The sequence below is a fragment of the Pan paniscus genome, chromosome 5, assembly GCF_029289425.2.
Source record: "Pan paniscus chromosome 5, NHGRI_mPanPan1-v2.0_pri, whole genome shotgun sequence".
Classification (NCBI taxonomy): Eukaryota; Metazoa; Chordata; class Mammalia; order Primates; family Hominidae; genus Pan; species Pan paniscus.
The window spans coordinates 66,365,391-66,388,050 of record NC_073254.2 but is presented as its reverse complement, the minus strand read 5'-3'; the positions used below and the strand labels follow the sequence as shown (position 1 = coordinate 66,388,050).

Genomic DNA, 22,660 nt, shown 5'->3' with positions numbered 1-22,660 from the left:
CCCAGAAGAATATATACATCATGAGGGCAAGCACTTTACATTTTTTTTTTTAATCTGCATTGCCTAGAACAGTGCCTGGACTCATAATATGCTTTAAAAAATATTTGCTTGAATAAGTGAATGAAAAACTTGAGCAAAAGCCTCAGGATTAACTTTCGCCCCGTTTGAGTCATAAGCCATTCAAGAGAGAGAGAGAGAGATAAAAAGAGAGAGAGAGATAAAAAGAGAGAGAGGAAGGGAGAGAGAAGGAGGGAGAGAAAAAGAGAAGCAGATAGAGAGTCCAAGTCCAAAGGCGTAAGAACCAGGAAGACCAATGGTGTAAGTTCCAGTCAGAAGGCCAGCAAGCTGGATATCCAAGAAGAACCTATGCTTCAGTCTAAGTTTGAAGACCAGATAAGACCAATGTCTCAGTTCAAGTTACTTCATACTCAGCCTTTTTGTTCTATTCAGGCCTTCAGCTGATTGGATAAGGCTCATCTACATTAAGGAAGGCAATCTTCTTTACTTAGTCTACTGATTCAGATGTTAATTACATTAGAAATACCTACACACACACACACACACACACAAACACACACACGAAGAACAATTTACATTTAGCTAAAGTTGTGGGTACCCCATAGCCCAGTCAAGTTGATGCACAAAATTAACCATCACAGTCACCAAAGCAAACCTCATAACTGACTCTGTATCATATTTTAGACACAGGAGGATTTCAAGCCTCTCATCTTGACACAAAGCTTCTCAAAGGAAAGTAACTAGCTCCAAGGTTCATCTCTTCCTTTCAAACTTTCTGTAGTTTCCATTTTCCTGCTAGGTTGTGAGGATCTTTGCTGGCGTTCTGCATCTTCTCTAGATGAGCTTGACTTTGCTCCGTCATAGAGTACTCACTCACTCATCTTCCTCTGAGTAAGTATGAGGAGCCTGGGCTCTCGAAGTGGACTGTGTGGTCCAAATCCCATCTCTACCGTGAACTAGCTAGTGGACCTTAAAAAACTCCCCAGTGTTTCAGTTCCCACATCTATAAAACGGACATTATTTTAAGACATTTCTCATGATATTTATTATGTGGTTTAAATGAAACAAAACATGTAATGTACTTACCACAATGGCAGATGTTGAGCAAGTACTCAATAAATGTCAGTTATTATCATTGTTATTATTTGTTTACACTTTTGATTTGGTGAAGTTGTCTCATTATTAGTCTAAAGATGGGATGGTGTTTACCGTTTTCCAATAATCTCTCAGCTAGAAACCTGGTTGTCATTCTTGATACCTCCTTTATCATTCCTCTTATCATGTCCATCACTAAGTCTTGTTGATTTTAATTCTTAGATAACTTGTGAGCCCATATCCTTCTCTCTATCTCCATTACTGTCACCTTAGTTTATGGTACCTTCAACTTATGCCTGGATTATTGTGTAAGCTTTTAAACTTATTTTCTAGTTGCCCCTTCTGTTCTTTCCAATTCATTCTTTGCCCTGGAGCCAAGTTGATCTTTTAAAAACACAAATCTGTTTATATTGTGCTGCTGCTCAAAACTCTTCAGTGGCTTTCCATTGTTTCTAAGGTAAAGTCCGAAATTTCTAGCATGGCTATTAGGTGCTATTTAGCTTCCTGCTAACACCTTCTGTCCTGTTTTTCAACTCTCCCCCTTGGCCACCCTCATGCTTCAGTAGTAATCTTCTTTTAGGTTACTAAATGGTTAATGTGGTGTAGATTTTCATTTTTTACATTTTTGAGTACCACAAGAAACTCAACTTTGTTAAGTAAATGGAAAGCTACATAGGCAGAAGCATGTGATTTTTCCTTCAAAGAGAATTCTTCCATATGCATCATCAAAGCAATACTATTAATAGTATTGCTTTCAGCCTGGTCATGGAAAAAGAGTATCATTGAATTGGGTATTATATTTGGTATTTGTCAAAATTGGATTTTACCTAGATCCTGGCACTTTATAATTTTCAAAGCTGCTTCCCATTCTTTACTCTCATTTAACTCTCACAACCACCCTGTGAAGCCTGAAAGACTGGGATCGTTACTTTCATTTTAGAGATGATGAAACTGGGGCCTGCAAGGGGATGTAACTAAAACTCATTCCATTTTCTTCATGGACTTAAGACACACATGGCCTCGCTTCTATTTTGTGTACACATAGCTGGTATTTACTTGTGGCAGAAAGGCAGAATATACTTCTTTCTGAAACAGTCTCCTCAATTTTAACTTTTTCAGCTTATTTTGAGATCCCAATTGGGGCTTTCTGGCTTATAGCTCTCTTTGTAAAATTCTTGATAGAGGTACAAAGAACCGGTTTCTTTCACACGTTATTTATCTTTTAGTACTTCTATGGAGTTTTCCAATCTTTGTGATGGCAAATCTACAAATATTTTCTCTTATGGTTTCTGCCTTTGATTTTATGTTTATCAACTCTTTTCTGTACAAAGACTATATAAAAATTTACCTACTTGTTTTTTGGTACTTTTATTGTTGTTTTTTTTTCTTTTTTTTCACATTTGTGTCTGTCTTTAACTAGGGTCAGCAAACTATGAGCCATGGACCAAATCTGGTCCATTCCTTGCTTTTATACACAAAATTTTATTGAGGCACAGCCACACCCATTTGTGTAGGTATTATCTATGGCTGCTTTGCACTATAAGGGCAAAGTTCAGTCATTATGACAGAGACCACGTGGTCTGCAAACCCCAAACTCTTTATTATCTCCCTGTTCTTTTTACAGAAAAAGTTACCAGGCCCTTATTTTAATCAGTCTAGAATTGATTCTGATATAGTTTGTCAGTTATCTATTTTTTTCAAATGAATAGCCAATTTTCACAGCACTATTTATTCAACCATAGGCTAAAAAATGACACCCATGTATGTCCATGTCCTAATCCTTGGAACCCATGAACGTTACCTTAAAAATTTGGCAAAACGGGGTTGGGTTCCAAGATGGCTGAATAGGTACAACTCCAGTCTATAGCTCCCAGCATGAGCAATGCAGAAGATGGGTGATTTCTGCATTTCCAACTGAGGTACTGGGTTCATCTCAATGGGACTTGTTGGACAGTGGGTGCAGCCCATGGAGTGTGAGCTGAAGCAGGGTGGGGCATTGCCTCACCAGGGAAGTGCAGGGGGTTGTGGAATTCCCTTTCCTAGCCAAGGGAAGCCATGACAGATGGTACCTGGAAAATCGGGACACTCCCACCCTAGTGCTGCACTTTTCCAATGGTCTTAGAAAATGGCACACCAGGAGATTATATCCCGTGCCTGGCTCGGAGGGTCCCATGCCCATGGATCCTTGTTCACTGCTAGCACAGCTGTCCGAGATCAAACACAAGGAGGCAGCGAGGCTTGGGGAGGGGCATCCGCCATTGCTGAGGCTTGAGTAGGTAAACAAAGTGGCCAGGAAACTTGAACTGAGTGGAGCCCACCGCAGCTCAGCTAGGCCTGCCTGCCTCTGTAGACTCTACCTCTCGGGGCAGGGCATAGCTGAACAAAAGGCAGCAGAAACTTCTGCAGACTTAAATGTCCCTGTCTGACAGCTTTGAAGAGAGTAGTGGTTCTCCCAGCACAGAGTTTGAAATCTGAGAATGGACAGACTCAAGTGGGTCCCTGACCCTGAGTAGCCTAAATGGGAGACACCTCCCAGTAGGGGCTGGCTGACACCTCATACAGCTGGGTGCCCCTTTGAGATGAAGCTTCCAGAAGAAGGATCAGGCAGCAACATTTGCTGTTCTGCAATATTTGCTGTTCTTCAGCCTCTGCTGGTGATACCCAGGCAAACAGGGTCTGGAGTGGACCTCCAGCAAACTCCAATAGACCTGCAGCTGAGGGTCCTGACTGATAGAAGGAAAACTAATAAACAGAAAGGAACAGCATCAACATCAACAAAAAAGACATCCACACCAAAACCCCATCTGTTGGTCACCATCATCAAAGACCAAAGGTAGATAAAACCACAAAGATGGGGAGAAACCAGAGCAGAAAAGCTGAAAATTCTAAAAATCAGAGTGCCTCTTCTCCTCCAAAAGATTGCAGCTCCTTGCCAGCAATAGAACAAAGCTGGATGGAGAATGACTTTGATGAGTTGACAGAAGTAGGCTTCAGAAGATCGGTAATAACAAACTTCTCCAAGCTAAAGGAGGATGTTCGAATCCCTCACAAAGAAGCTAAAAACCTTGAAAAAAGATTAGATGAATGGCTAACTAGAATAAACAGCATAGAGAAGACCTTAGATGACCTGATGGAGCTGAAAACCATGGCATGAGAACTATGTGATGCATGCACAAGCTTCAGTAGCCGATTTAATCAAGTGGAAGAAAGGGTATCAGTGATTGAAGATGAAACGAATGATATGAAGTGAGAAGAGAAGTTTAGAGAAAAAAGAGTTAAAAGAAATGAACAAAGCCTCCAAGAAATATGGGACTATGTGAAAAGACCAAATCTACGTCTGATTGGTGTACCTGAAAGTGACGGGGAGAAGGGAACCAAGTTGGAAAACACTCTTCAGGATATTATCCAGGAGAATTTCCCCAACCTAGCAAGGCAGGCCAACATTCAAATTCAGGAAATACAGAGAATGCCACAAAGATACTCCTTGAGAAGAGCAACCCCAAGACACATAATTGTCAGATTCACCAAAGTTGAAATGAAGGAAAAAATGTTAAGGGCAGCCAGAGAGAAAGGTCTGGTTACCCACAAAGAGAAGCCCATCAGACTAACAACGGATCTTTATAGCACTAAATTATAATTTATCGCACTAATTGCCCACAAGAGAAAGCAGGAAAGACCTAAAATCGATACTCTAACATCACAATTAAAAGAACTAGAGAAGCAACAGCAAACACATTCAAAAGCTAGCAGAAGGCAAGAAATCACTAAGATCAGAGCAAAACTGAAGGAGATAGAGACACAAAAAACCCTTCAAAAAATCAATGAATCCAGGAGCTGGTTTTTTGAAAAGATTAACAAAATTGATAGACCACTAGCAAGACTAATAAAGAAGAAAAGAGAGAAGAATCAAATAGACACAATAAAAAATGATAAAGGGGATACCACCACCTATCCCACAGAAATATAAACAACCATCAGAGAATACTATAAACACCTCTACGCAAATAAAATGGAAAATATAGAAGAAATGGATAAATTCCTGGACACATACACCCTCCCAAGACTAAACCAGGAAGAAGTTGAATCCCTGAATAGACCAATAACAGGATCTGAAATTGAGGCAATAATTAATAGCCTACCAACCAAAAAAAGTCCAGGACCAGACGGATTCACAGCCGAATTCTACCAGAGGTACAAAGAGGAGCTGATACCATTCCTTCTGAAACTATTCCAATCAATAGAAAAAGAGGGAATCCTCCCTAACTCATTTTATCCAGCATCATTCTGATACCAAAGCCTGGCAGAGACACAACCAAAAAAGAGAATTTTAGACCAATATCCCTGATGAACATTGATGCAAAAATCCTCAATAAAATACTGGCAAACCAAATCCAGCAGCACATCAAAAAGCTTATCCACCATGATCAAGTGGGCTTCATCCCTGGGATGCAAGGCTGGTTCAATATACGCAAATCAATAAATGTAATCCAGCATATAAACCGAACCAAAGACAAAAACCACATGATTATCTCAATAGATGCAGAAAAGGCCTTTGACAAAATTCAACAGCCCTTCATCTAAAAACTCTGAATAAACTAGGTATTGACGGGATGTATGTCAAACTAATAAGAGCTATCTATGACAAACCCACAGCCAATATCATACTGAATGGGCAGAAACCAGAAGCATTCCCTTTGAAAACTGGCACAAGACAGGGATGCCCTCTCTCACCACTCCTATTCAACATAGTGTTGGAAGTTCTGGCCCGGGCCATCAGGCAGGATAAAGAAATAAAGGGTATTCAATTAGGAAAAGAGGAAGTCAAATTGTCCCTGTTTGCAAATGACATGATTGTATATTTAGAGAACCCAATCCTCTCAGCCCAGAATCTCCTTAAGCTGATAAGCAACTTCAGCAAAATCTCAGGATACAAAATCAGTGTGCAAAATCACAAGCATTCTTATACACCAATAACAGACAAAGAACCAAATCATAAGTGAACTCCCATTCACAATTGCTTCAAAGAGAATAAAATACCTAGGAATCCAACTTACAAGGGATGTGAAGGACCTTTTCAAGGAGAACTACAAACCACTGCTCAAGGAAATCAAGGAGGACACAAACAAATGGAAGAACATTCCATGCTCATGGATAGGAAGAATCAATATCGTGAAAATGGCCATACTGCCCAAGGTAAGTTATAGATTCAATGCCATCCCCATCAAGCTACCAATGACTTTCTTCACAGAATTGGAAAAAACTTCTTTAAAGTTCACGTGGAACCAAAAAAGAGCCTGCATTGCCAAGACAATCCTAAGCCAAAAGAACAAAGCTGGAGGCATCATGCTACCTGACTTCAAACTATATTACAAGGCAACAGTAACCAAAACAGCATGGTACTGGTACCAAAACAGAGATATAGACCAATGGAACAGAACAGAGCCCTCAGAAATAATACCACACATCTACAACCATCTGATCTTTGACAAACCTGACAGAAACAAGCAATGGGGAAAGGATTCCCTATTTAATAAATGGTGCTGGGAAAACTGGCTAGCCATATGTAGAAAGCTGAAATTGGATCCCTTCCTTACACCTTATACAAAAATTAAATCAAGTTCGATTAAAGTCTTAAATGTTAGACCTAAAACCATAAAAACCCTTGAAAAAAACCTAGGCAATACCATTCAGGACGTAGGCATGGGCAAGGACTTCATGACTAAAACATCAAAAGCAATGGCAACAGAAGCCAAAATTGACAAATGGGATCTAATTAAACTAAAGAGCTTCTGCATAGCAAAAGAAACTATCATGAGAGTGAACAGGCAACCTACAGAATGGGAGAAAATATTTGCAATCTATCCATCTGACAAAGGGCTAATTTCCAGAATCTACAAGGAACTTAAACAAATTTACAAGAAAAAACAACCCCATCAAAAAGTGGGCGAAGGATATGAGTAGACACTTCTCAAAGGAAGATATTTATGCGATCAACAAACGTATGAATAAAAGCTCATCATTACTGGTCAATATACCATCTCACACCAGTGAGAATGGTGATCATTAAAAAGTCAGGAAATAACAGATGCTGGAGTGGATGTGTAGAAATAGAAACACTTTTACACTGGAAGATAGTGTGGTGATTCCTCAAGGATCAGGAACCAGAAATACCATTTGACCCAGCAATCCCATTACTGGGTATATACCCAAAGGATTATAAATCATTCAACCATAAAGACACATGCACACGTATGTTTATTGAATCACCGTTCGCAATAGCAAAGACTTGGAACCAACCCAAATGCCCATCAATGATAGACTGGATAAAGAAAATGTGGCACATCTATACTGTGGAATACTATGCAGCCATAAAAAAGGATGAGTTCATGTCCTTTGCAGGGACATGGATGAAGCTGGAAACCATCATTCTCAGCAAACTAACACAAGACAGAAAATCAAACACATGTTCTCACTCATAAGCAGGAGTTGAACAATGACAACACATGGACACAGGGAGGGCAACATCACACACCAGGGCCTGTTAGTGGGTGGGGGGCAAGGGGAAAGAGAGCATTAGGAGAAATACCTAATGTAGATGATGGGTTGATGGGTGCAGCAAACCACCATGGCACGTGTATACCTATGTAACAAACCAGCACGTTCTGCGCATGTATCCCAGAACTTAAAAATAAATATATAAAAATAAATAATAAATATATATATGTTTATATTTGTTTTTATAACTATTTCAAATACAACTTGAGGTCTTTAAAACAGGTCAACAAAGTCCTGCATTATTTTGCCCAGTCCTCTTCATTTGCTCCAAAGGTCTGATATCTAGTTCCTAGAGTAACACATCAGGCTCTCTGTTTCCCTACTGGCTGGCTCTTGTTTGTCTTAGGATTTGACTCATTTTCCCCAACATACGGTAAGTCCATTTTCTCACTAAGGATTTTCTTCTCTTAGTTTGATATGTGTACTATGGGCTTAAAACAGTTTCAAAACAGTATCATTTCTTAGATTTCATCCCAAATATTCATTTAGTGGTTTCCAAATAATTTTTAGGATAAACTCTAAGTGCTATGGGAGGGCCTGTGAGTCATTTTTGGATGGGTCCTGCTCACCTCTTCAGAATGAAGGGACAGTCACTAGGTGCCTATACCTTCTGTATACCTGTACTCTGGCCATGCCACATATGTAGCAGTTATTCGAATGTCCCCCACCATCTTACACATCATTGTCGTTGCCTAGGGTACGCTTCCCATTTTGTCATCTGGCACACTTTGGCTTGTCCTTCAAGACCCAGCTCAGTTATCACCTCTTCTGGGAAGCATTCCTGGAAAGGACTACTCCCTTGGTGTGATTGCAGTGCTCCATGTCTGTACACCCCTGAGTGTCACTGCACCTTGCACAGTGCACTTCTGATTTTTGTCTATTTCTTGTACTGATCATGGGCCCTGGAGGAAAGGGACTCTGTTCTTTGTGTTTGTCTTCCTAGTGCTTGACAAATGTTCATCCACATACAAGACAGCATCTAATGTTTTGCTATGGATAATGGTGATGTTGCATCCAGAAATAAGGGGGAAATAATTTGTATATATTTGAGGACAATATTTCTAGTTTTTTTGTAAGTTCCTTTATTCTGATGCAAACATTATTTTAATAAATTATCCTTTTCTTTCTCCTTTCTCTCTCTCTCTCTCTCTCTCCCTCTCTCCCTCTCTCCTTCCCCCACCCTAAATGATTTTGAAAGGCCTTGGCAGTTATTCTTAGAATAAAGATTTAAGTCCTACAAAGTAAGCAAACAGAGGACAATTAGTGATTTTAGTGTGTTAACCCACAAAGATTATTTTCTTTTTCTCCATGCCCATTTAGTAAGAATGGTGCTCTGAGACTGTGTAATTGTGGATGAATGACATTGAAATGCTTGAACAATAATTTGTAGGAAATACAATTATGAGTAGAAGTCATTAGTGGGAGTAAATGAGTAGTTTGTTGGTTAACAGGTCAACATGGATAGCCCAAAGTGATTAAACATAGTATTAAATTACAAGTTAAAAGCATAGTCCTTTTTCATTTAGCATATTCATAAATTATTGAGCTTTTTATACGTAGTTTTATGTGTTTTTTGATTTGTGGTACAGAAAGGAAGGGAGCTACCCAACCTGGGTTTCAATAGTTCTATGAACAGAAATGACTCAGATGTAAAATGTGTGCAATGCCTTCTTCATCAGAGAAGTCAGTTGGTCCACCTTGTATGACATTTAAATAACATTTATGAAGTAATGAGTATAATTTTTTGAACATCAAAGCTAATTGGGTACAGTTAATTTACAGCTATTTCCAGAGGCTACAAGTTCCATTTACTTGTCTAGTTCTCTGGTCTTAGATTCAGAAGAACTAGTTTCAGAACTTTGTGCTGATATCTATTACCATATAATCTTGTCCTTGAAGAATCATAGTTTCCTATCTGTACAATCTGTTAAAATAAATAACAAAAATAAAAAACCAAAGATTTCTTACTTGACAATGAAACTAGTTTGCATAGGTTGGGGTTATTCTAAGTTTTCAATAAATGTTTGTATTTTTTTCTGCTTTTTGCATATTGAATATTATATACTCACTTGGGTATATATCTGACGGGAGTTTACAAGTGATTGCCCAGAAGGCAATACTTAAAATAGCTCATTTAAACTACTATGAATTGAATGTTAATTATGCGTCCAGTGCTGTGTTAGGAATTGTGCCATATATAAAGGAGACATGAGGCAGTGGCACAGCAGTCATGGTGCCACCTGTAAGGTGGAGAGAAAAGACACATGCACTTTAGTAATTTCAGGATGATTTAGTGCTGAGATACATGGGACTGACTATTGTTTATGTAATTGAAGTCTCCCCAGGCTTCCCTGAGCCTGCTCAGCCTGTGGATATTTCAATAGTGATAAAAATTTTACTGTCTGAGGCCCCCAACTCTCACAAAACCTTCTCCCCTTTTTAGCAGTTCTGCTTGCTTGTTCTACGTGTCCTCACAATGTGTTTTCTGTGAGTTCATCTGTCTGCCTTAGTCACCATGAGGCATCTTTCATGTTCTTTTCCTCCTACTTTGGCTTCTTGGTCATTGTTCTCCATTTAGGAAGGTAGTAGGGGCTGCCTTATCCCTGCATCTACTGCTGGTACCTGCCATGAGAGTACTGAACACACGGGTTTGAGGGTGTGGGCTTTCATTTAAAACCCCAAGATGTGGGAGTGTACTGTGTCCCATGATGAAATGTGGCAACTGTCTCTGCATGCCGCTCAGAGTCCCATCTGATCAACCGGACACCAAGACATTGGGGTGCTTGTTTCTCTGTCTCATTTGTGATTTTGTGCATTCAGGATGTATTTATGGAACACTTACATGCTAGACACTGTGAAAGGCATTGATGTTGTGACGGTGAACGAACATAGGTATGGTTTTTGCTGTTATGTTTAGTGGGGGAGACAAATTCTAAGTACAGAAATAGAGGCCAAATTGCAGTTGTGTTAAGTGTGAGAAAGGAGACAGCCATGGTGATATGACAGATTATATACAGGGTTTGCCTACTCAGCAAGTCTTGGAGCCTTCTCTCAGGATTAAGTTCTAAAGAATGCAGCCGAGTGAGTTGGTGAGAGAATCTCAGGTGGAGCAGCATCAGGTGACAAAGCCATCTGGAGGGTTCCTCCAAATTATTCCCTCAGGTTCAGTCATAGGTCCTTGTGGTCAAGAGAGAGGGCCTATATCTGAGATTGACCCCATATCTTCTCTGTCATCTTCTTTTCTCTCATCTGTTTCTTTGTGCAAACTTCCTCCCCCACACAAAGCAGCTCAAATAAATGGCCCACAAGCTACCCAGACATACTTGGGAATGCCTAAATCCCAGATGTACACACAGATTTTGCTGAAGGAACGATGTCACTGATCACTACAAGGTTTGTAGGAGGAAGTGAAGATGAAGTATGTTCTGAAATTCACTGAAAAGATCGGGCTTGAGTTGTGCTTTAAAAGGATAGATGAAGAGAAAGAAGCAAGGACACGAGTGGAAAGGACAAAATTGACCAAAGATTAGAGGCAGGACGATCCTGTTAAATGAGAAGAGGTAAAGAGACTGGGCTTCTTGGAACAGAATTTATTAAGAAATCAGAGACCATAAAGTAGGGTCACATTATGGAGAGTCTTTGAAGTCAAGCAGGAAATTTGAGACTTTGTTACTGAGTATTGCAGGAAAATACTGCAGGTTAATGGACAAAGAAGGGATGTAATTGAAATAACAGCACAAAATTTGTTTAAAAAAAGAACATAAGGAGGAATACTTAAAGGAATAAAAGCTGTTTGCAAGAGGGTCTAGCTCAGATAATTATTACAATAATTTCAAGATGGTAGTAGCTCATCTAAATGTCAATATCTACTATGTAGCTAGAAATATGAGGCCAACACTCATTAAACATCCAGGCTTGATGTTTTAACCATACACATAGAGGTGTTATTTTTGCAATGGGAGTGCATAAGTTATAAGCTAGTTTTACTGCTTTCTAGAGGCTCTGTCAATATTTACAAAGATGTAACTTTTTTTGTTAATAGTTTAAAAATGTACTTCAAAGATTATCTGTGAATTTTTTCATCCATTCAGTGTTGACCATTATTTATAGGAGTAACTAGTTGAGCTAGGCCTTTGTGGTCTTTACTCTTGGTTCTGCCATGCGTAGCTTGCATGTTGATAGTCACATAGCAGGTATTTGTTGCATATTAATTGAGAATTGTGAATACTGATCACAGAGTCGGATGGCATTTTGTCTTGGATAAACATTTTTCTGTGCTTAGTAGAGATTTTTCTATGTAGACATTCAAGGATGGGTTATAAAAATTCACATATATATGCATATACATATAAATAAATTTTATTTCATTTTATTGTTTCCAAGGGTTAAGATATACAAACAAGAAATAAAGTTAAAATTATTTTCTTTTGGATGATTTATGTCTTAATTTTCACCTGCCTTATAATTAGAAATTTTGAACTCTGTACATTTTTTTAAGACAAAATTATTGCCCAAGTAAACTTCAGAAATTACAATATTAACCCAGAGACCTTTCTAAACCTAGAACATTATTGGTACAAGTGCTTATGCAGAGAGAGACAAATAAATAAAGAGGAAAGTTTAAAATAATTTGAAAATGATTTATTGTCGGCCACCTCTGTAGTTAGAGATTCAAGTATTATTACTTTACTTTAGTACAACAAGGGAGGACAGTAACTTGCTGCGGGCTAAAGGTAAATTATCATCCATTGCAAAAGGGGAAGGAAATGTACTACAGAAAGAGGAAGGAGTAGGGAGTAAGCCATGTGTTTTCTGAAGTATTCAGATAATGCCTTGAAAAAATCTGTGCCTTGACCCTTGCTGGAAAAGACCAGAATAAACTGTGAGACAGATGACCTTCTTGAATCTTTGATAATTAGAGATTAGCATGCTGGTATGGGGATGGTCAGGCGGGTATGCTGGAGTGTAATACAAACAAAGTTATCTTGAACCACAAGTTCCCCTTCTTCAACTGCATTTAGCAGTCCTATGTTAGATAGGTCTAGTTTTTAGAGTTTGAAGGGATCATTTAATACACGAAGACTTATGACAACTCTAAGAGATAATTTTTGTTTTCCCCTCTATTTTTGTTATTTGTGAAGTCTTCATATTGGAAATTAGTTATAGAGGTCTACATCAGAAAGTCTAATAACCACTTGTTTTTTCTTGGAAAAAAAAGAGGTGGTAAAATTTCATCCTCAAACAGTGTGACACAGAAAAGGAAGAGAAAGGACTAACATACCCTTAGGGTCTATTATGTGGTAAGATCTAAGCTAGATGTTTCATAGATACTATTTCATTGAATCTTTCCAAAACCCTATGATGGAAGACCCTGCTACTTCTGCTTTTAACTGAGGAAACTGAAGCCCATTCATCAAGTTTATTACCCTAAAGAATAGGGTTAGAATATGACAAGATCGTGATTCAAATATAAGTGTAATCTGACCACAATTCTTGTGCTTTTTACACGTTGCTATTCTCTAGTCTGGCTTACTTTTATTGACTTCTTTTTATAGATAAAAAGAAAACCAAGGTCAAACAAAATAAAACAAAACTAATATAAAAACATTGGTGCTTATCTATCCTGAAGCTTGCTTTTCCAGGTCTTATTTTATGGGCTTCTTTGGCTAAATAACATCACGTTTATTAATGATTAAATTAATCACGTTTTGATTAATGATTAAATTATCTGGACAACTTTTCCTCGGGCTGCTTTAGGTTCACTACCAGAAGTAATTGTCACCCGTCTTAGAGCAACTGCCCATGCCCTAGACACAGTGTTGGCTTTAGAAGATGCTGTGGACTGGCACCCTGGGGATGAAGTTGTCATCATCAGTGGAACAGGTGTTAAAGGTGCCAAACCGATGGAAGAGATTGTCACTGTGGAAACTGTGCAGGATACAGACCTCTATCTTAAGTCACCTTTGAGGTACTGAGTGTCAGCTTGGCTAAGTTGACATGGAAGAAGATGAGATCTTAACTGTGTTGGGGTCTGGACATTTGTATTGGGGTCTTTCAATGATATATTTCTTCTGCTTAAATAATGGTAGACACTTTGACAAGAAAATTAAAAAGCATGAAATGTTTTGAAGATTTAGACTTTGTAAGTTAGTTTGTCTTGTCTCTAGAACTTCTGTCTTACACAAATGATTGGGGTGATGATCAGCATAGTTTCTAATTTTCATGTACTTATGTCTATAGTTCACTATTTGGTATTGAGTTTCTAAAGAAACATGAATAGATCCCCAAAGGAAGAATTATGTTAATCTAGTGGCTTATTATTCCTAGTAAGATTTGGAGTGATGTCCTCAGTTCTATCATCCTCTTTTTTTCCCCAGATATTCTCACAACTTTACAGAGAATTGGGTGGCTGGAGAGCACCATATTTTAAAGGCCACTGTGGCTCTGCTCAGCAGGAGTATTACCATACAAGGAAATCTCACTAATGAGAGGGAGAAGCTGCTTGTTTCATGCCAGGAGGCCAATGCTCCAGAAGGTAGAAGAGTGTTTTGTTGGAAAGTCTAATGAGCAAAAAAGAATATTCTTACTGTCTGATGATAGATGGCATTGCTGTGGTTGACCTCTTTTAAAATAGAATAAGCCCTTAAACTTTGGATGCCCATACTTTTCTGTAATTTTCAGAATGCTCTTGATTGTCATTTCATCCTCCTCCCTGCCCCACTGCCCAACAACCTTGTGAAAAAGATAACAAAAGACAAAAGAAATAAAATATTATTTCTCTGGGGAAAATATTTCTATTAAAGAACTAAATCTGAAGAGTTGAATTACATTTCTGAGTTCAATGTTAAAATTCCAGGCCACTTCTAAGATTCTCAGGAAAGCCATATGCCAGAGTTCTGGGCTCAGGCAGCACATTCTTACTGATTAGACTTGTAGGGCTCCCCCATCCCCATTTTGGGATTTGTTTTCTGAGTGAACTACCACATACTTTAGGTAAGTGGTAGAAAAATTCAATTTATCTTCTAGTAGAATAGCAGGCACTGAATCACATTGATGTGCCTATTAAGCATCTATTTCAGGGATGGTTAGTTTAGTAGGTCATGTTTTGGTTTCCCAGGCTGTAGATTATGAGGCTTTCACATGTTGTGAAGACATCATTTGTCAACTTTGGTCCAGGATGGTGTGGGTGTCAAGGATGACTTCCAGGCATGAGCTCTGGATGGATGATGAGGCTATTTGCTGGGATGGGAAGAGGAGCAGGTTTTGGGGTGGGAGAGTGGCAATCGTGAGTTTAATTTTGTATATGTCGTAACTGAGATGCCAGGCCAGCCAACTGTGTAGAGATGTCTGGTAATGTGTGGAGCCTGGAAGAAAAGTCAAAGGGAGCTGGAGTTAAAGATTTGAGTTGTGTCTAAATATAGGTGCATGTGAGTAAAATGTTGTCATGTGGTTGGGTGTGGGAAGTTGTTAGAAGTAGAGAGGCAGTTTGGCCTCACCTCCCTCCCTACAAATCATCTACTCACAAATGTGTCATTCTAAAAAGAATGTTTGGATAACAGTGGGTTCACTTCCATCAACTGCCCAACTTTATCAATTCTGCAGAATTGGGATCTACATTCTATTCAAACTTCCTTGGTATTGTGAGATCATATTTTGCCAAATATTGCATTTGATCATGCTGCCAGTGAGATCATGCTTCTAGGTTTAAGCCATTATAAATCCATTAGCCCCAAATGGAAAACATCCTTGATTTCATCACAAATCGTAAATACAACTACAATATTCTCAAAATAAGTCATTCCTTTTCTGTGTGGGGCTGGAGTGTGGAACAAGGTAGCTGAATTTAATAACACAAGGCCTGTCCATTTGAAAATCTTATGGATCAGTGGCACAAATAATCAAATTGTGATAAGGCATACAAATATAAATATCTCTTCATTCACCTCTTCTCTGGGTAATAGCAAATGACTGAATTCTGAAATTTACTGTGATATGATACAGTGTTTTATATTATTGGTGCTTCTTTGGATCATTAACATGAAAAATCTTTATTATCCATTGGAGAGATGATTTATTCTCCAGATTAGTTTGTACCACCAAATGCCATGTATCAACAGAAGGTGCCCTGGATCCTGAGGTCACAACATTTTGGTAGCAATAGTAGTTGTGTGTGTTAGGTCCAGGTGGTTTGCTGCCCTCCCTGGCATTCATAGTTGTGTGTGTTAGTTCAGGTGGTTGCTGTCCTCACTGGCATTTGTAGTTGTGTGTGTTAGGCTCAGGTTGCTGCTGTCCTCATTAGTGGCACAGCTGGGGAAGTAGGTGTTGGTGCAGGAGCTGCTCAGTTGCTTCTCTGGAGTCCTTTGACATTTCTGTGGTAGCGTTATTGCTAAGTCCCCAAACCATAAAACAGCACAGTAATGGGGAAACCTCATTGGACAGCTTAAGATTAAAAAGTGCTGTTATTATATTCAGTGCTAACATGTCTTTCCTACAATTATCAACCACAAGAAGGTCATTTTATTGCACATTTCCTCCAGAGGATCTTTTAGATTGAAATAAGCATCTATTTAGGTTGGGTTTGTGGGTTATAGTTTGACTCTTTGTGACAGTAATTAAGGTGATTGATTTGGGAGTTTCTTGAAAAAATAGAATGAAGGCAACATCATGTCCTGTTTATCAGATCTTTTAATTAATAATCTACAGAGGAGAATCAAAGAAAAGGGGAAATAAGATTATTAAATGAAATAAACAGTAATGGTTTTTCCTTGGTGCTGACAGTACCTTTCAAACTGGGAGATTTGTCTGGAAGCATGTTCTACATGCTTTAGGTTCTGTGGACTTTATTTTGTGTTTCAGGTAATCTGCAGCACTGTTTGTATTCCATGAGTGAGAAGATGCTAGGATCCAGGGATATAGGAGCCAGAGTGATCGTTCAGTCCTTCCCAGAAGAGCCCAGCCAGGTCCAGTTGAAGGGAGTGCAGTTTCAAGTCTTGGGGCAAGCCTTCCATAAGCATCTGAGCTCACTCACTCTGGTGGGAGCTATGAGAGGTAAGGGGGTCCGGACCTAGGACCTTCTCATGTTTCTTTCTCCCATGTTTAAGGCACTACATGCATGGTGGAATGACAGATGATATGTGGGATTTGAGGGATTTAGAGATGGATAATTGTTATATTCTAGGTCTATGGTTCCCAAACTTTAGTATGCCTAAACAAATCACTTGTGGAGCTTATTAAAATTCAGAGTTATAGACCTTACCCCAACAAATTCCGGTCTAAGGTAGGCTTAGGAATGTGTATTTTAAATATACAAACCTTTTGATTCTGGAACAGGCCGTCCAAGGAGTCCACTTTGAGAACTATCACTATAATACAGCACACAAGAGTGAACCACACAATCCTGTGTTTTGAATTCTGTCTCTACCACTTACTAGCTTTGTGACTACAGGTGAATTGGCATTACATTATCAACACTGTGGGAGCCCAGGCACTTCTATGTAAAGTTGTCCTAAATCAGAGGCATCTTTTGCCTGGGGAAATGAGGGGGAATGGGCTGAAACCCAGGTGCTTTTTCTGGAAATGAGGAGCAGTTACATGTGCAGATCTTGGCCAGACATGAAGATATAAGAAGGGAGCAGGAAACATCAAATTCAGGTGAGAACAACTAGGCGAAAAACAAGATCAGAATCAGAAAAACAGAATGTGACCAAATGCACTGATAAAAGTTCTAAAATAAAAGTTGAATGTAGGAACATCCAGGGCAAAAACTCATTACCAAAAGCTGATACACAGAGAATCACAGAATGGGGGTGCAGATGCCAAGTCAGGAGGACAGCAGCTCCATTTCTGAGTAATCCTCCCCATTCATCAGCACTTTCAACACCCACACATTCAAGCTTTGCCTTCTTTAAAGAGGCTGTGCCCCAGGGGTTCAGAGGTTGATGCCTGACAAAGGACATCAGGGCATACTCTGTGGTTCAGGTGGCTTTTGAGAGATGCTAGGATTCTAACAGGTAATTGCAGAGTAATCTTCAGGTCATTGAGGGCAGGATTCTGAACTGCCAGAAGCAACATTTTCCTTCATTTCAAATTATCTGCATGCTAAGGACGTCTATTTCTTCTAATTTTTCCAATCTTTTTAAATTTATTTGAGTCATTTCAGAGGATGGCTCCGCATATGGCCTCTCTGCTAGTGCTTCGGATTGATTAGTATCTTTATTTCCTTCTCTCTGGTTCTTTGGTCAGCTGTATATAGTACTGCAGAATATTTGACATGCGGCCAATTCAGTAAAAAAGAGGGTAGCTGTCACAAATAAGTTATCAATTGAACATAATCAAAGCCCTTCCTTGATCAAATTTTACCTAACCTATCTCTCCCACCTCTGTTTCAATCAGAGTAGCTGCACACTCATCTATTTTTATAGATATTTTATATTTTAGGTTTTATTTGAAAAAGAGTTCAGTGCTTAAAAAATAAAAGTTTGAAAATTGCTGCATTAATACATTTATTACCTTTAAATCCCTGTTAAAATGCAGAGGCTAGAAACTTTTGGAATGCTCATTAAGGAATCTTTTATTGTTTAACACCCTGAAGCCCCTCATGTCCTACACAGCTAATTACTCCCAGCTACCAGAGTTAGAAAGCATTGGGATCTTTGAACAGTACTTTTTAAAAAATTTAATTTAATTTTAAGTTCTAGGGTACATGTGCAGGATGTGCAGGTTTGTTACATAAGTAAATGTTGCACAGTACTTTTTAAAGGTTCACCAATCCCAGCATTCCACCCATAAGAGCTACACAAACACATAAGTACTTACTGGTTGTTCACATGGTCAGGCCTATGCTGTTTGGGTGATATGGTGAAGATTCTGTGCACTATGGGCAGTGTTTTCTACAGAAGTAGATATGGATGGGTTAATTTATTGGGGTGGATCCTTGATGAGCAATGTGAGGGCATCTAGTAGTAGGAGAGCTGAGATTGAGGGGAATGTGGAGATCCAGTGTTGATAGTGATGTTAAAGTTTAGAATTTTTTGGATAGTCCCAACTGTAAAAGTCAAATTATTCTGTAAACTAAAGTAACTTTTCTAATATCCCAACACTTGGCATCTGTATCTTTCTCACTACCTAGTAATAATACAAAGCTCCCTTTTTAGGATTTATAGTTTAATTATTCAAATAATGGATTTTTATTATTTTAATGTCAGTTTCCTCCATCAGAATGCAAATACATGAATGCAGAGGTTACTTAGTTTCATTCATTTTTATGTTTCCAGCACAATGCAATGCACAATTCCTGAAACATATAGTTGATACTCAGTAATTGTGTATTCATTGACTCATCTAGGCCTCGTAACCAGATCTGGGGATCATAGAATATGCCTATGGAACCAGTGTAATGATTTTCCTAATTGTCAATTTTTTAGCATAGTAGAGGATAGCTTCCTCTTTAGTTGTATAAACCTATCCAGTTCAAATGTGAGAGTCATGATCCTCAGGCCAACCTTTGACCTTGCTTACAGTTAGGAATGAGTCTCTGGCTATCTTGGGCCAAGAATATTATTGCTTGATAAATTATAAATATTAATTCACAGCTCCAGGTTTCAAAGATCAAGGCTGGCCCATAAGCAGTGCTCTTCACGTTATCCTTAACTTCTCATCTGCTGTATGATGATGAAAGCTGGTACTAAAGATGATAGCCAGTTGGAAATCTTGACAGCCATGAGTTCTTTTATTGTTTAGACATACTTTGTCTTTCTCAGATTGTTTTTCTTTTTCTAACACTTGATTGTTGAATTTCACCCTTTTTATATTGAGGCCCATTGGTTTGAGTTACCCATTCTCTTGATTCGATTGCTGCTTCTAACTTCTTATCTCCTGAGTTTCATTATTGTGTGGGAGAATGTCTTTAGCTACAGTGTAGGTTGCTCTAAATATGGTCAACAGAATCTCAGGAGCCATATCTAATTTTTACTTTACTCTTTCCTATTCAGAGTCTTTCATACAGGGCTGCACAGTGAGGAACTCCTTCAGTAGAGGCCTCAGCATGTGCGGGACCTTGGGCCTGAAGGTGGACAGTAATGTATTCTACAATATTTTAGGTCATGCACTGCTAGTTGGTAAGTAAAACGAGCTTGTTTAATTTCTGCATTCTTGTGTAGGACACAGTTTTTCACAATGAATTCTCCCCAAATTTCTAATTCCTAATTTATAAAAATATTGGCCTTATGATCACTAGAAATGGGCTACAGTAAAACATTTTAAATTTAAATGTAGTCATCACTGATTGGCTTACTAAACTTTACCTATAGGATACTGATCTTTTAAAGGTTAGTTCAGGTTAATAAGTGTATAATGGGAAGTTTTAAAGTTTACTACCAGTAATTTTCACAATAATTCTAAGTCACATACATATGTCTTTGTATAGTCTTACAGACTGTCAAACTTGGATGTTGGCCAAGGATTTAAAAATCTGGAATTCTCTTCTTAATAGAATTCAAGCTCCTGTGGCTTGCTGAAGAAGCCCATGTTTCAGAATCTTCAACTGATCAACTCTATCTACTTCTGTTTCCTAAAGTTCATTCCCCTTGTGAAACTCAGAATTATCCTTAAAAATCTCAGATTGCATCATATCACTTCTCTCCTTTGAGATTCTTATTGCTTTTAAAATAGAATCCCAAACTTTTCACCAGACTTAAAAGATCCCTTCAGTGATTTTGTCTCTGTTAACTTATGTAAACTTGTTTTGTTCTTTTTCTCTTTCTCCATACTCTAGTGACATTAAAATATTTTATTTTAGTTGCTTCAAAAGACCACACTTTTTCCTTCCTCAGGGTCTTTGCACAAGCTCTCTGGCTCTGTTCATGCCACTTACTCTTCTCTTGCAACATTCTCTCTCCCAGACAAGTCCTTCTGTTTAAGCTCTTTAAGTGCCAATCAGTACTTCTTGATTTAAAATTATATACCACATTTCTGGTCATCTGATTGTCTTTATACCACCGGATTTCTTGAGGACATTGTCTCCTGAACACTTAGCATATTAACTAGTGCATTGTAGATCTATTAGTTGAAAGAAATGAATGAATTAAGAAACAAAGAGTCTCCAGTTTTATCAGAATAAAAAAGTAAATCAGAGGTTTTCACTGAAAGTAAGAATATAACTGTATTTGTTAAATACTGTTTGATATTTAATTCTATAGTATCATCAGTGGGAAAAATACATGTTTCATTTAAGAACAATCTGTTGAGATAAAAGCTATAAAAGTTCTATCCTGAGATGGAAACTGTCTAGTGAGAAAATATGAATCAGATACATTTGCTTTAAAACATACTCTAGCTCTAAAAGACAAAAAACTAAGGGTAACTGAGGTGATCAGGTGCAGAAAAATCTTTTGATTAGAAAAGGACAGCCACAGGGAAGTCAACTAACAGATGTAGGATTGACTTTGTTTGTTCCTATGTTTGTCTGTGCAAGGGAAAAGGTGAAACATCAAGGAGAAATTGAGAAAGGTATCCTAACAGTATTACCTTAGCAGAAAACAATTATGTGGAATAGATATTAACTATGCAAAGAAGAAAACCTGTAGGCGGAATTTAGCCTTTAGTGCTTGAATGTTGTGAATTATAAGCTTTTGACATCTGTTGTATTACAAGTGAGGGAATTAAAATTTTTGTTTATTGATGTGTGGTGGGTAAAGCACTCAATCTCACACATAACAAGTATGCAAACCCAGACCCATGAAATGGCATGAGGAAGCCTAGATACTTAAAGACTTTGTAATGAAGGGTTCATTGGGGCAGCTCTTTATTGATAGCCCTTAAGTGACTAATTTCTCTATTAGCATGGCCCATGCTTGCTCTTCTATTCCAACCTCAGTGGTTTGGGTGAGAAGGTCCTAGATGTTGTCCATCCTGTTCCTACAGGACATTTCAGATCTTCCAAGGGAAGGTGAGGGCATGCAGATAGCAGGTGGCCAGTTTGAACAGCTAGGAATGGGGTTGGTGTTGACACAGGATATGTGGCACTTAACAGTGGAGATAGTCACTTAGACTCCTCTTCAAAAGTAAAACAGATCTATTTTTCTGTTCTTTTTATTTAAAATGAACTTCTGATTCCTGATACTCTAGAACTGAAGAGTACATAAGATCTGTATCTCTTTCCCTGATTTACAGATAAAAACACAAAAACAAAATCAAAACAACCCACACCCAAAGAAGTAGTGTTGCAGCATCTCTTGTTTTCCTAAGTGACATAAAATATACTCAAGTAATGGGGTCTTTTGTTCTCAGGGACATGCATGGAGATGAGATATATCTCCTGGGAGGCAATTCATGGAAGGAAAGATGGTAAATATGTAAATTGATTTTAAATCTATTACAGTGTATTTAAAATTGTCATATATTTTATAGACAAGCCTGATGGCAAAATGTTAGGTCTCTTAAGTTTATTGTGCATACTAAATATTTTCTAAATACACACACACACACACACACATATATATATATATATATATATATATATATATATGAAATGCATTGTGTGAGCTCTGATGTGTATTAGTAGAATCAAGGGTGTTGAGTTGAGTACATTTTAATTATGTTTGTGGATCCCCTGGGTTTGTTGAAACATCAGACTGGTCAGGACATGGAAATATAATAAGAAACAACGTGATCATCCGGGTTTCTGGTGCTGAGGGACTCTCCAATCCTGAAATGTTGACACCATCTGGCATCTATATCTGCAGTCCCACCAATGTTATAGAGGTAAGATCTTCAGCTCTACCAGGAAGACCAGAACTGAGAGGGCATAAAGTTCTTTCTCAATCAGGGGTGTCCAACCTTTTGGCTTCCCTGGGCCACATTGGAAGAATAATTGCCATTGGAAGAATTGGGTCACACATAAAATGCACTAACGCTAATGACAGCTGATGAGCTGAGAAAAAATTGTAAAACAAATCTCATAATGTGTTAAGAAAGTTGATGAATTTGTGTTTGG

The 22,660-nt window shown here is 38.4% G+C and overlaps 1 protein-coding gene across 1 annotated transcript in view; it reads left to right on the top strand.

The window, feature by feature from the left end:
* Nucleotides 1-22,660, top strand: part of PKHD1 (PKHD1 ciliary IPT domain containing fibrocystin/polyductin) — a 467,099-nt gene that overhangs the window by 162,335 nt on the left and 282,104 nt on the right. The window contains exons 37-42 of the mRNA XM_008958657.5: nt 13,426-13,636; nt 14,046-14,203; nt 16,525-16,716; nt 19,659-19,784; nt 21,955-22,011; nt 22,298-22,428. Of these exons, the coding sequence (XP_008956905.4) occupies nt 13,426-13,636; nt 14,046-14,203; nt 16,525-16,716; nt 19,659-19,784; nt 21,955-22,011; nt 22,298-22,428 (875 nt within the window). The remainder of the gene's footprint in view (nt 1-13,425; nt 13,637-14,045; nt 14,204-16,524; nt 16,717-19,658; nt 19,785-21,954; nt 22,012-22,297; nt 22,429-22,660) is intronic.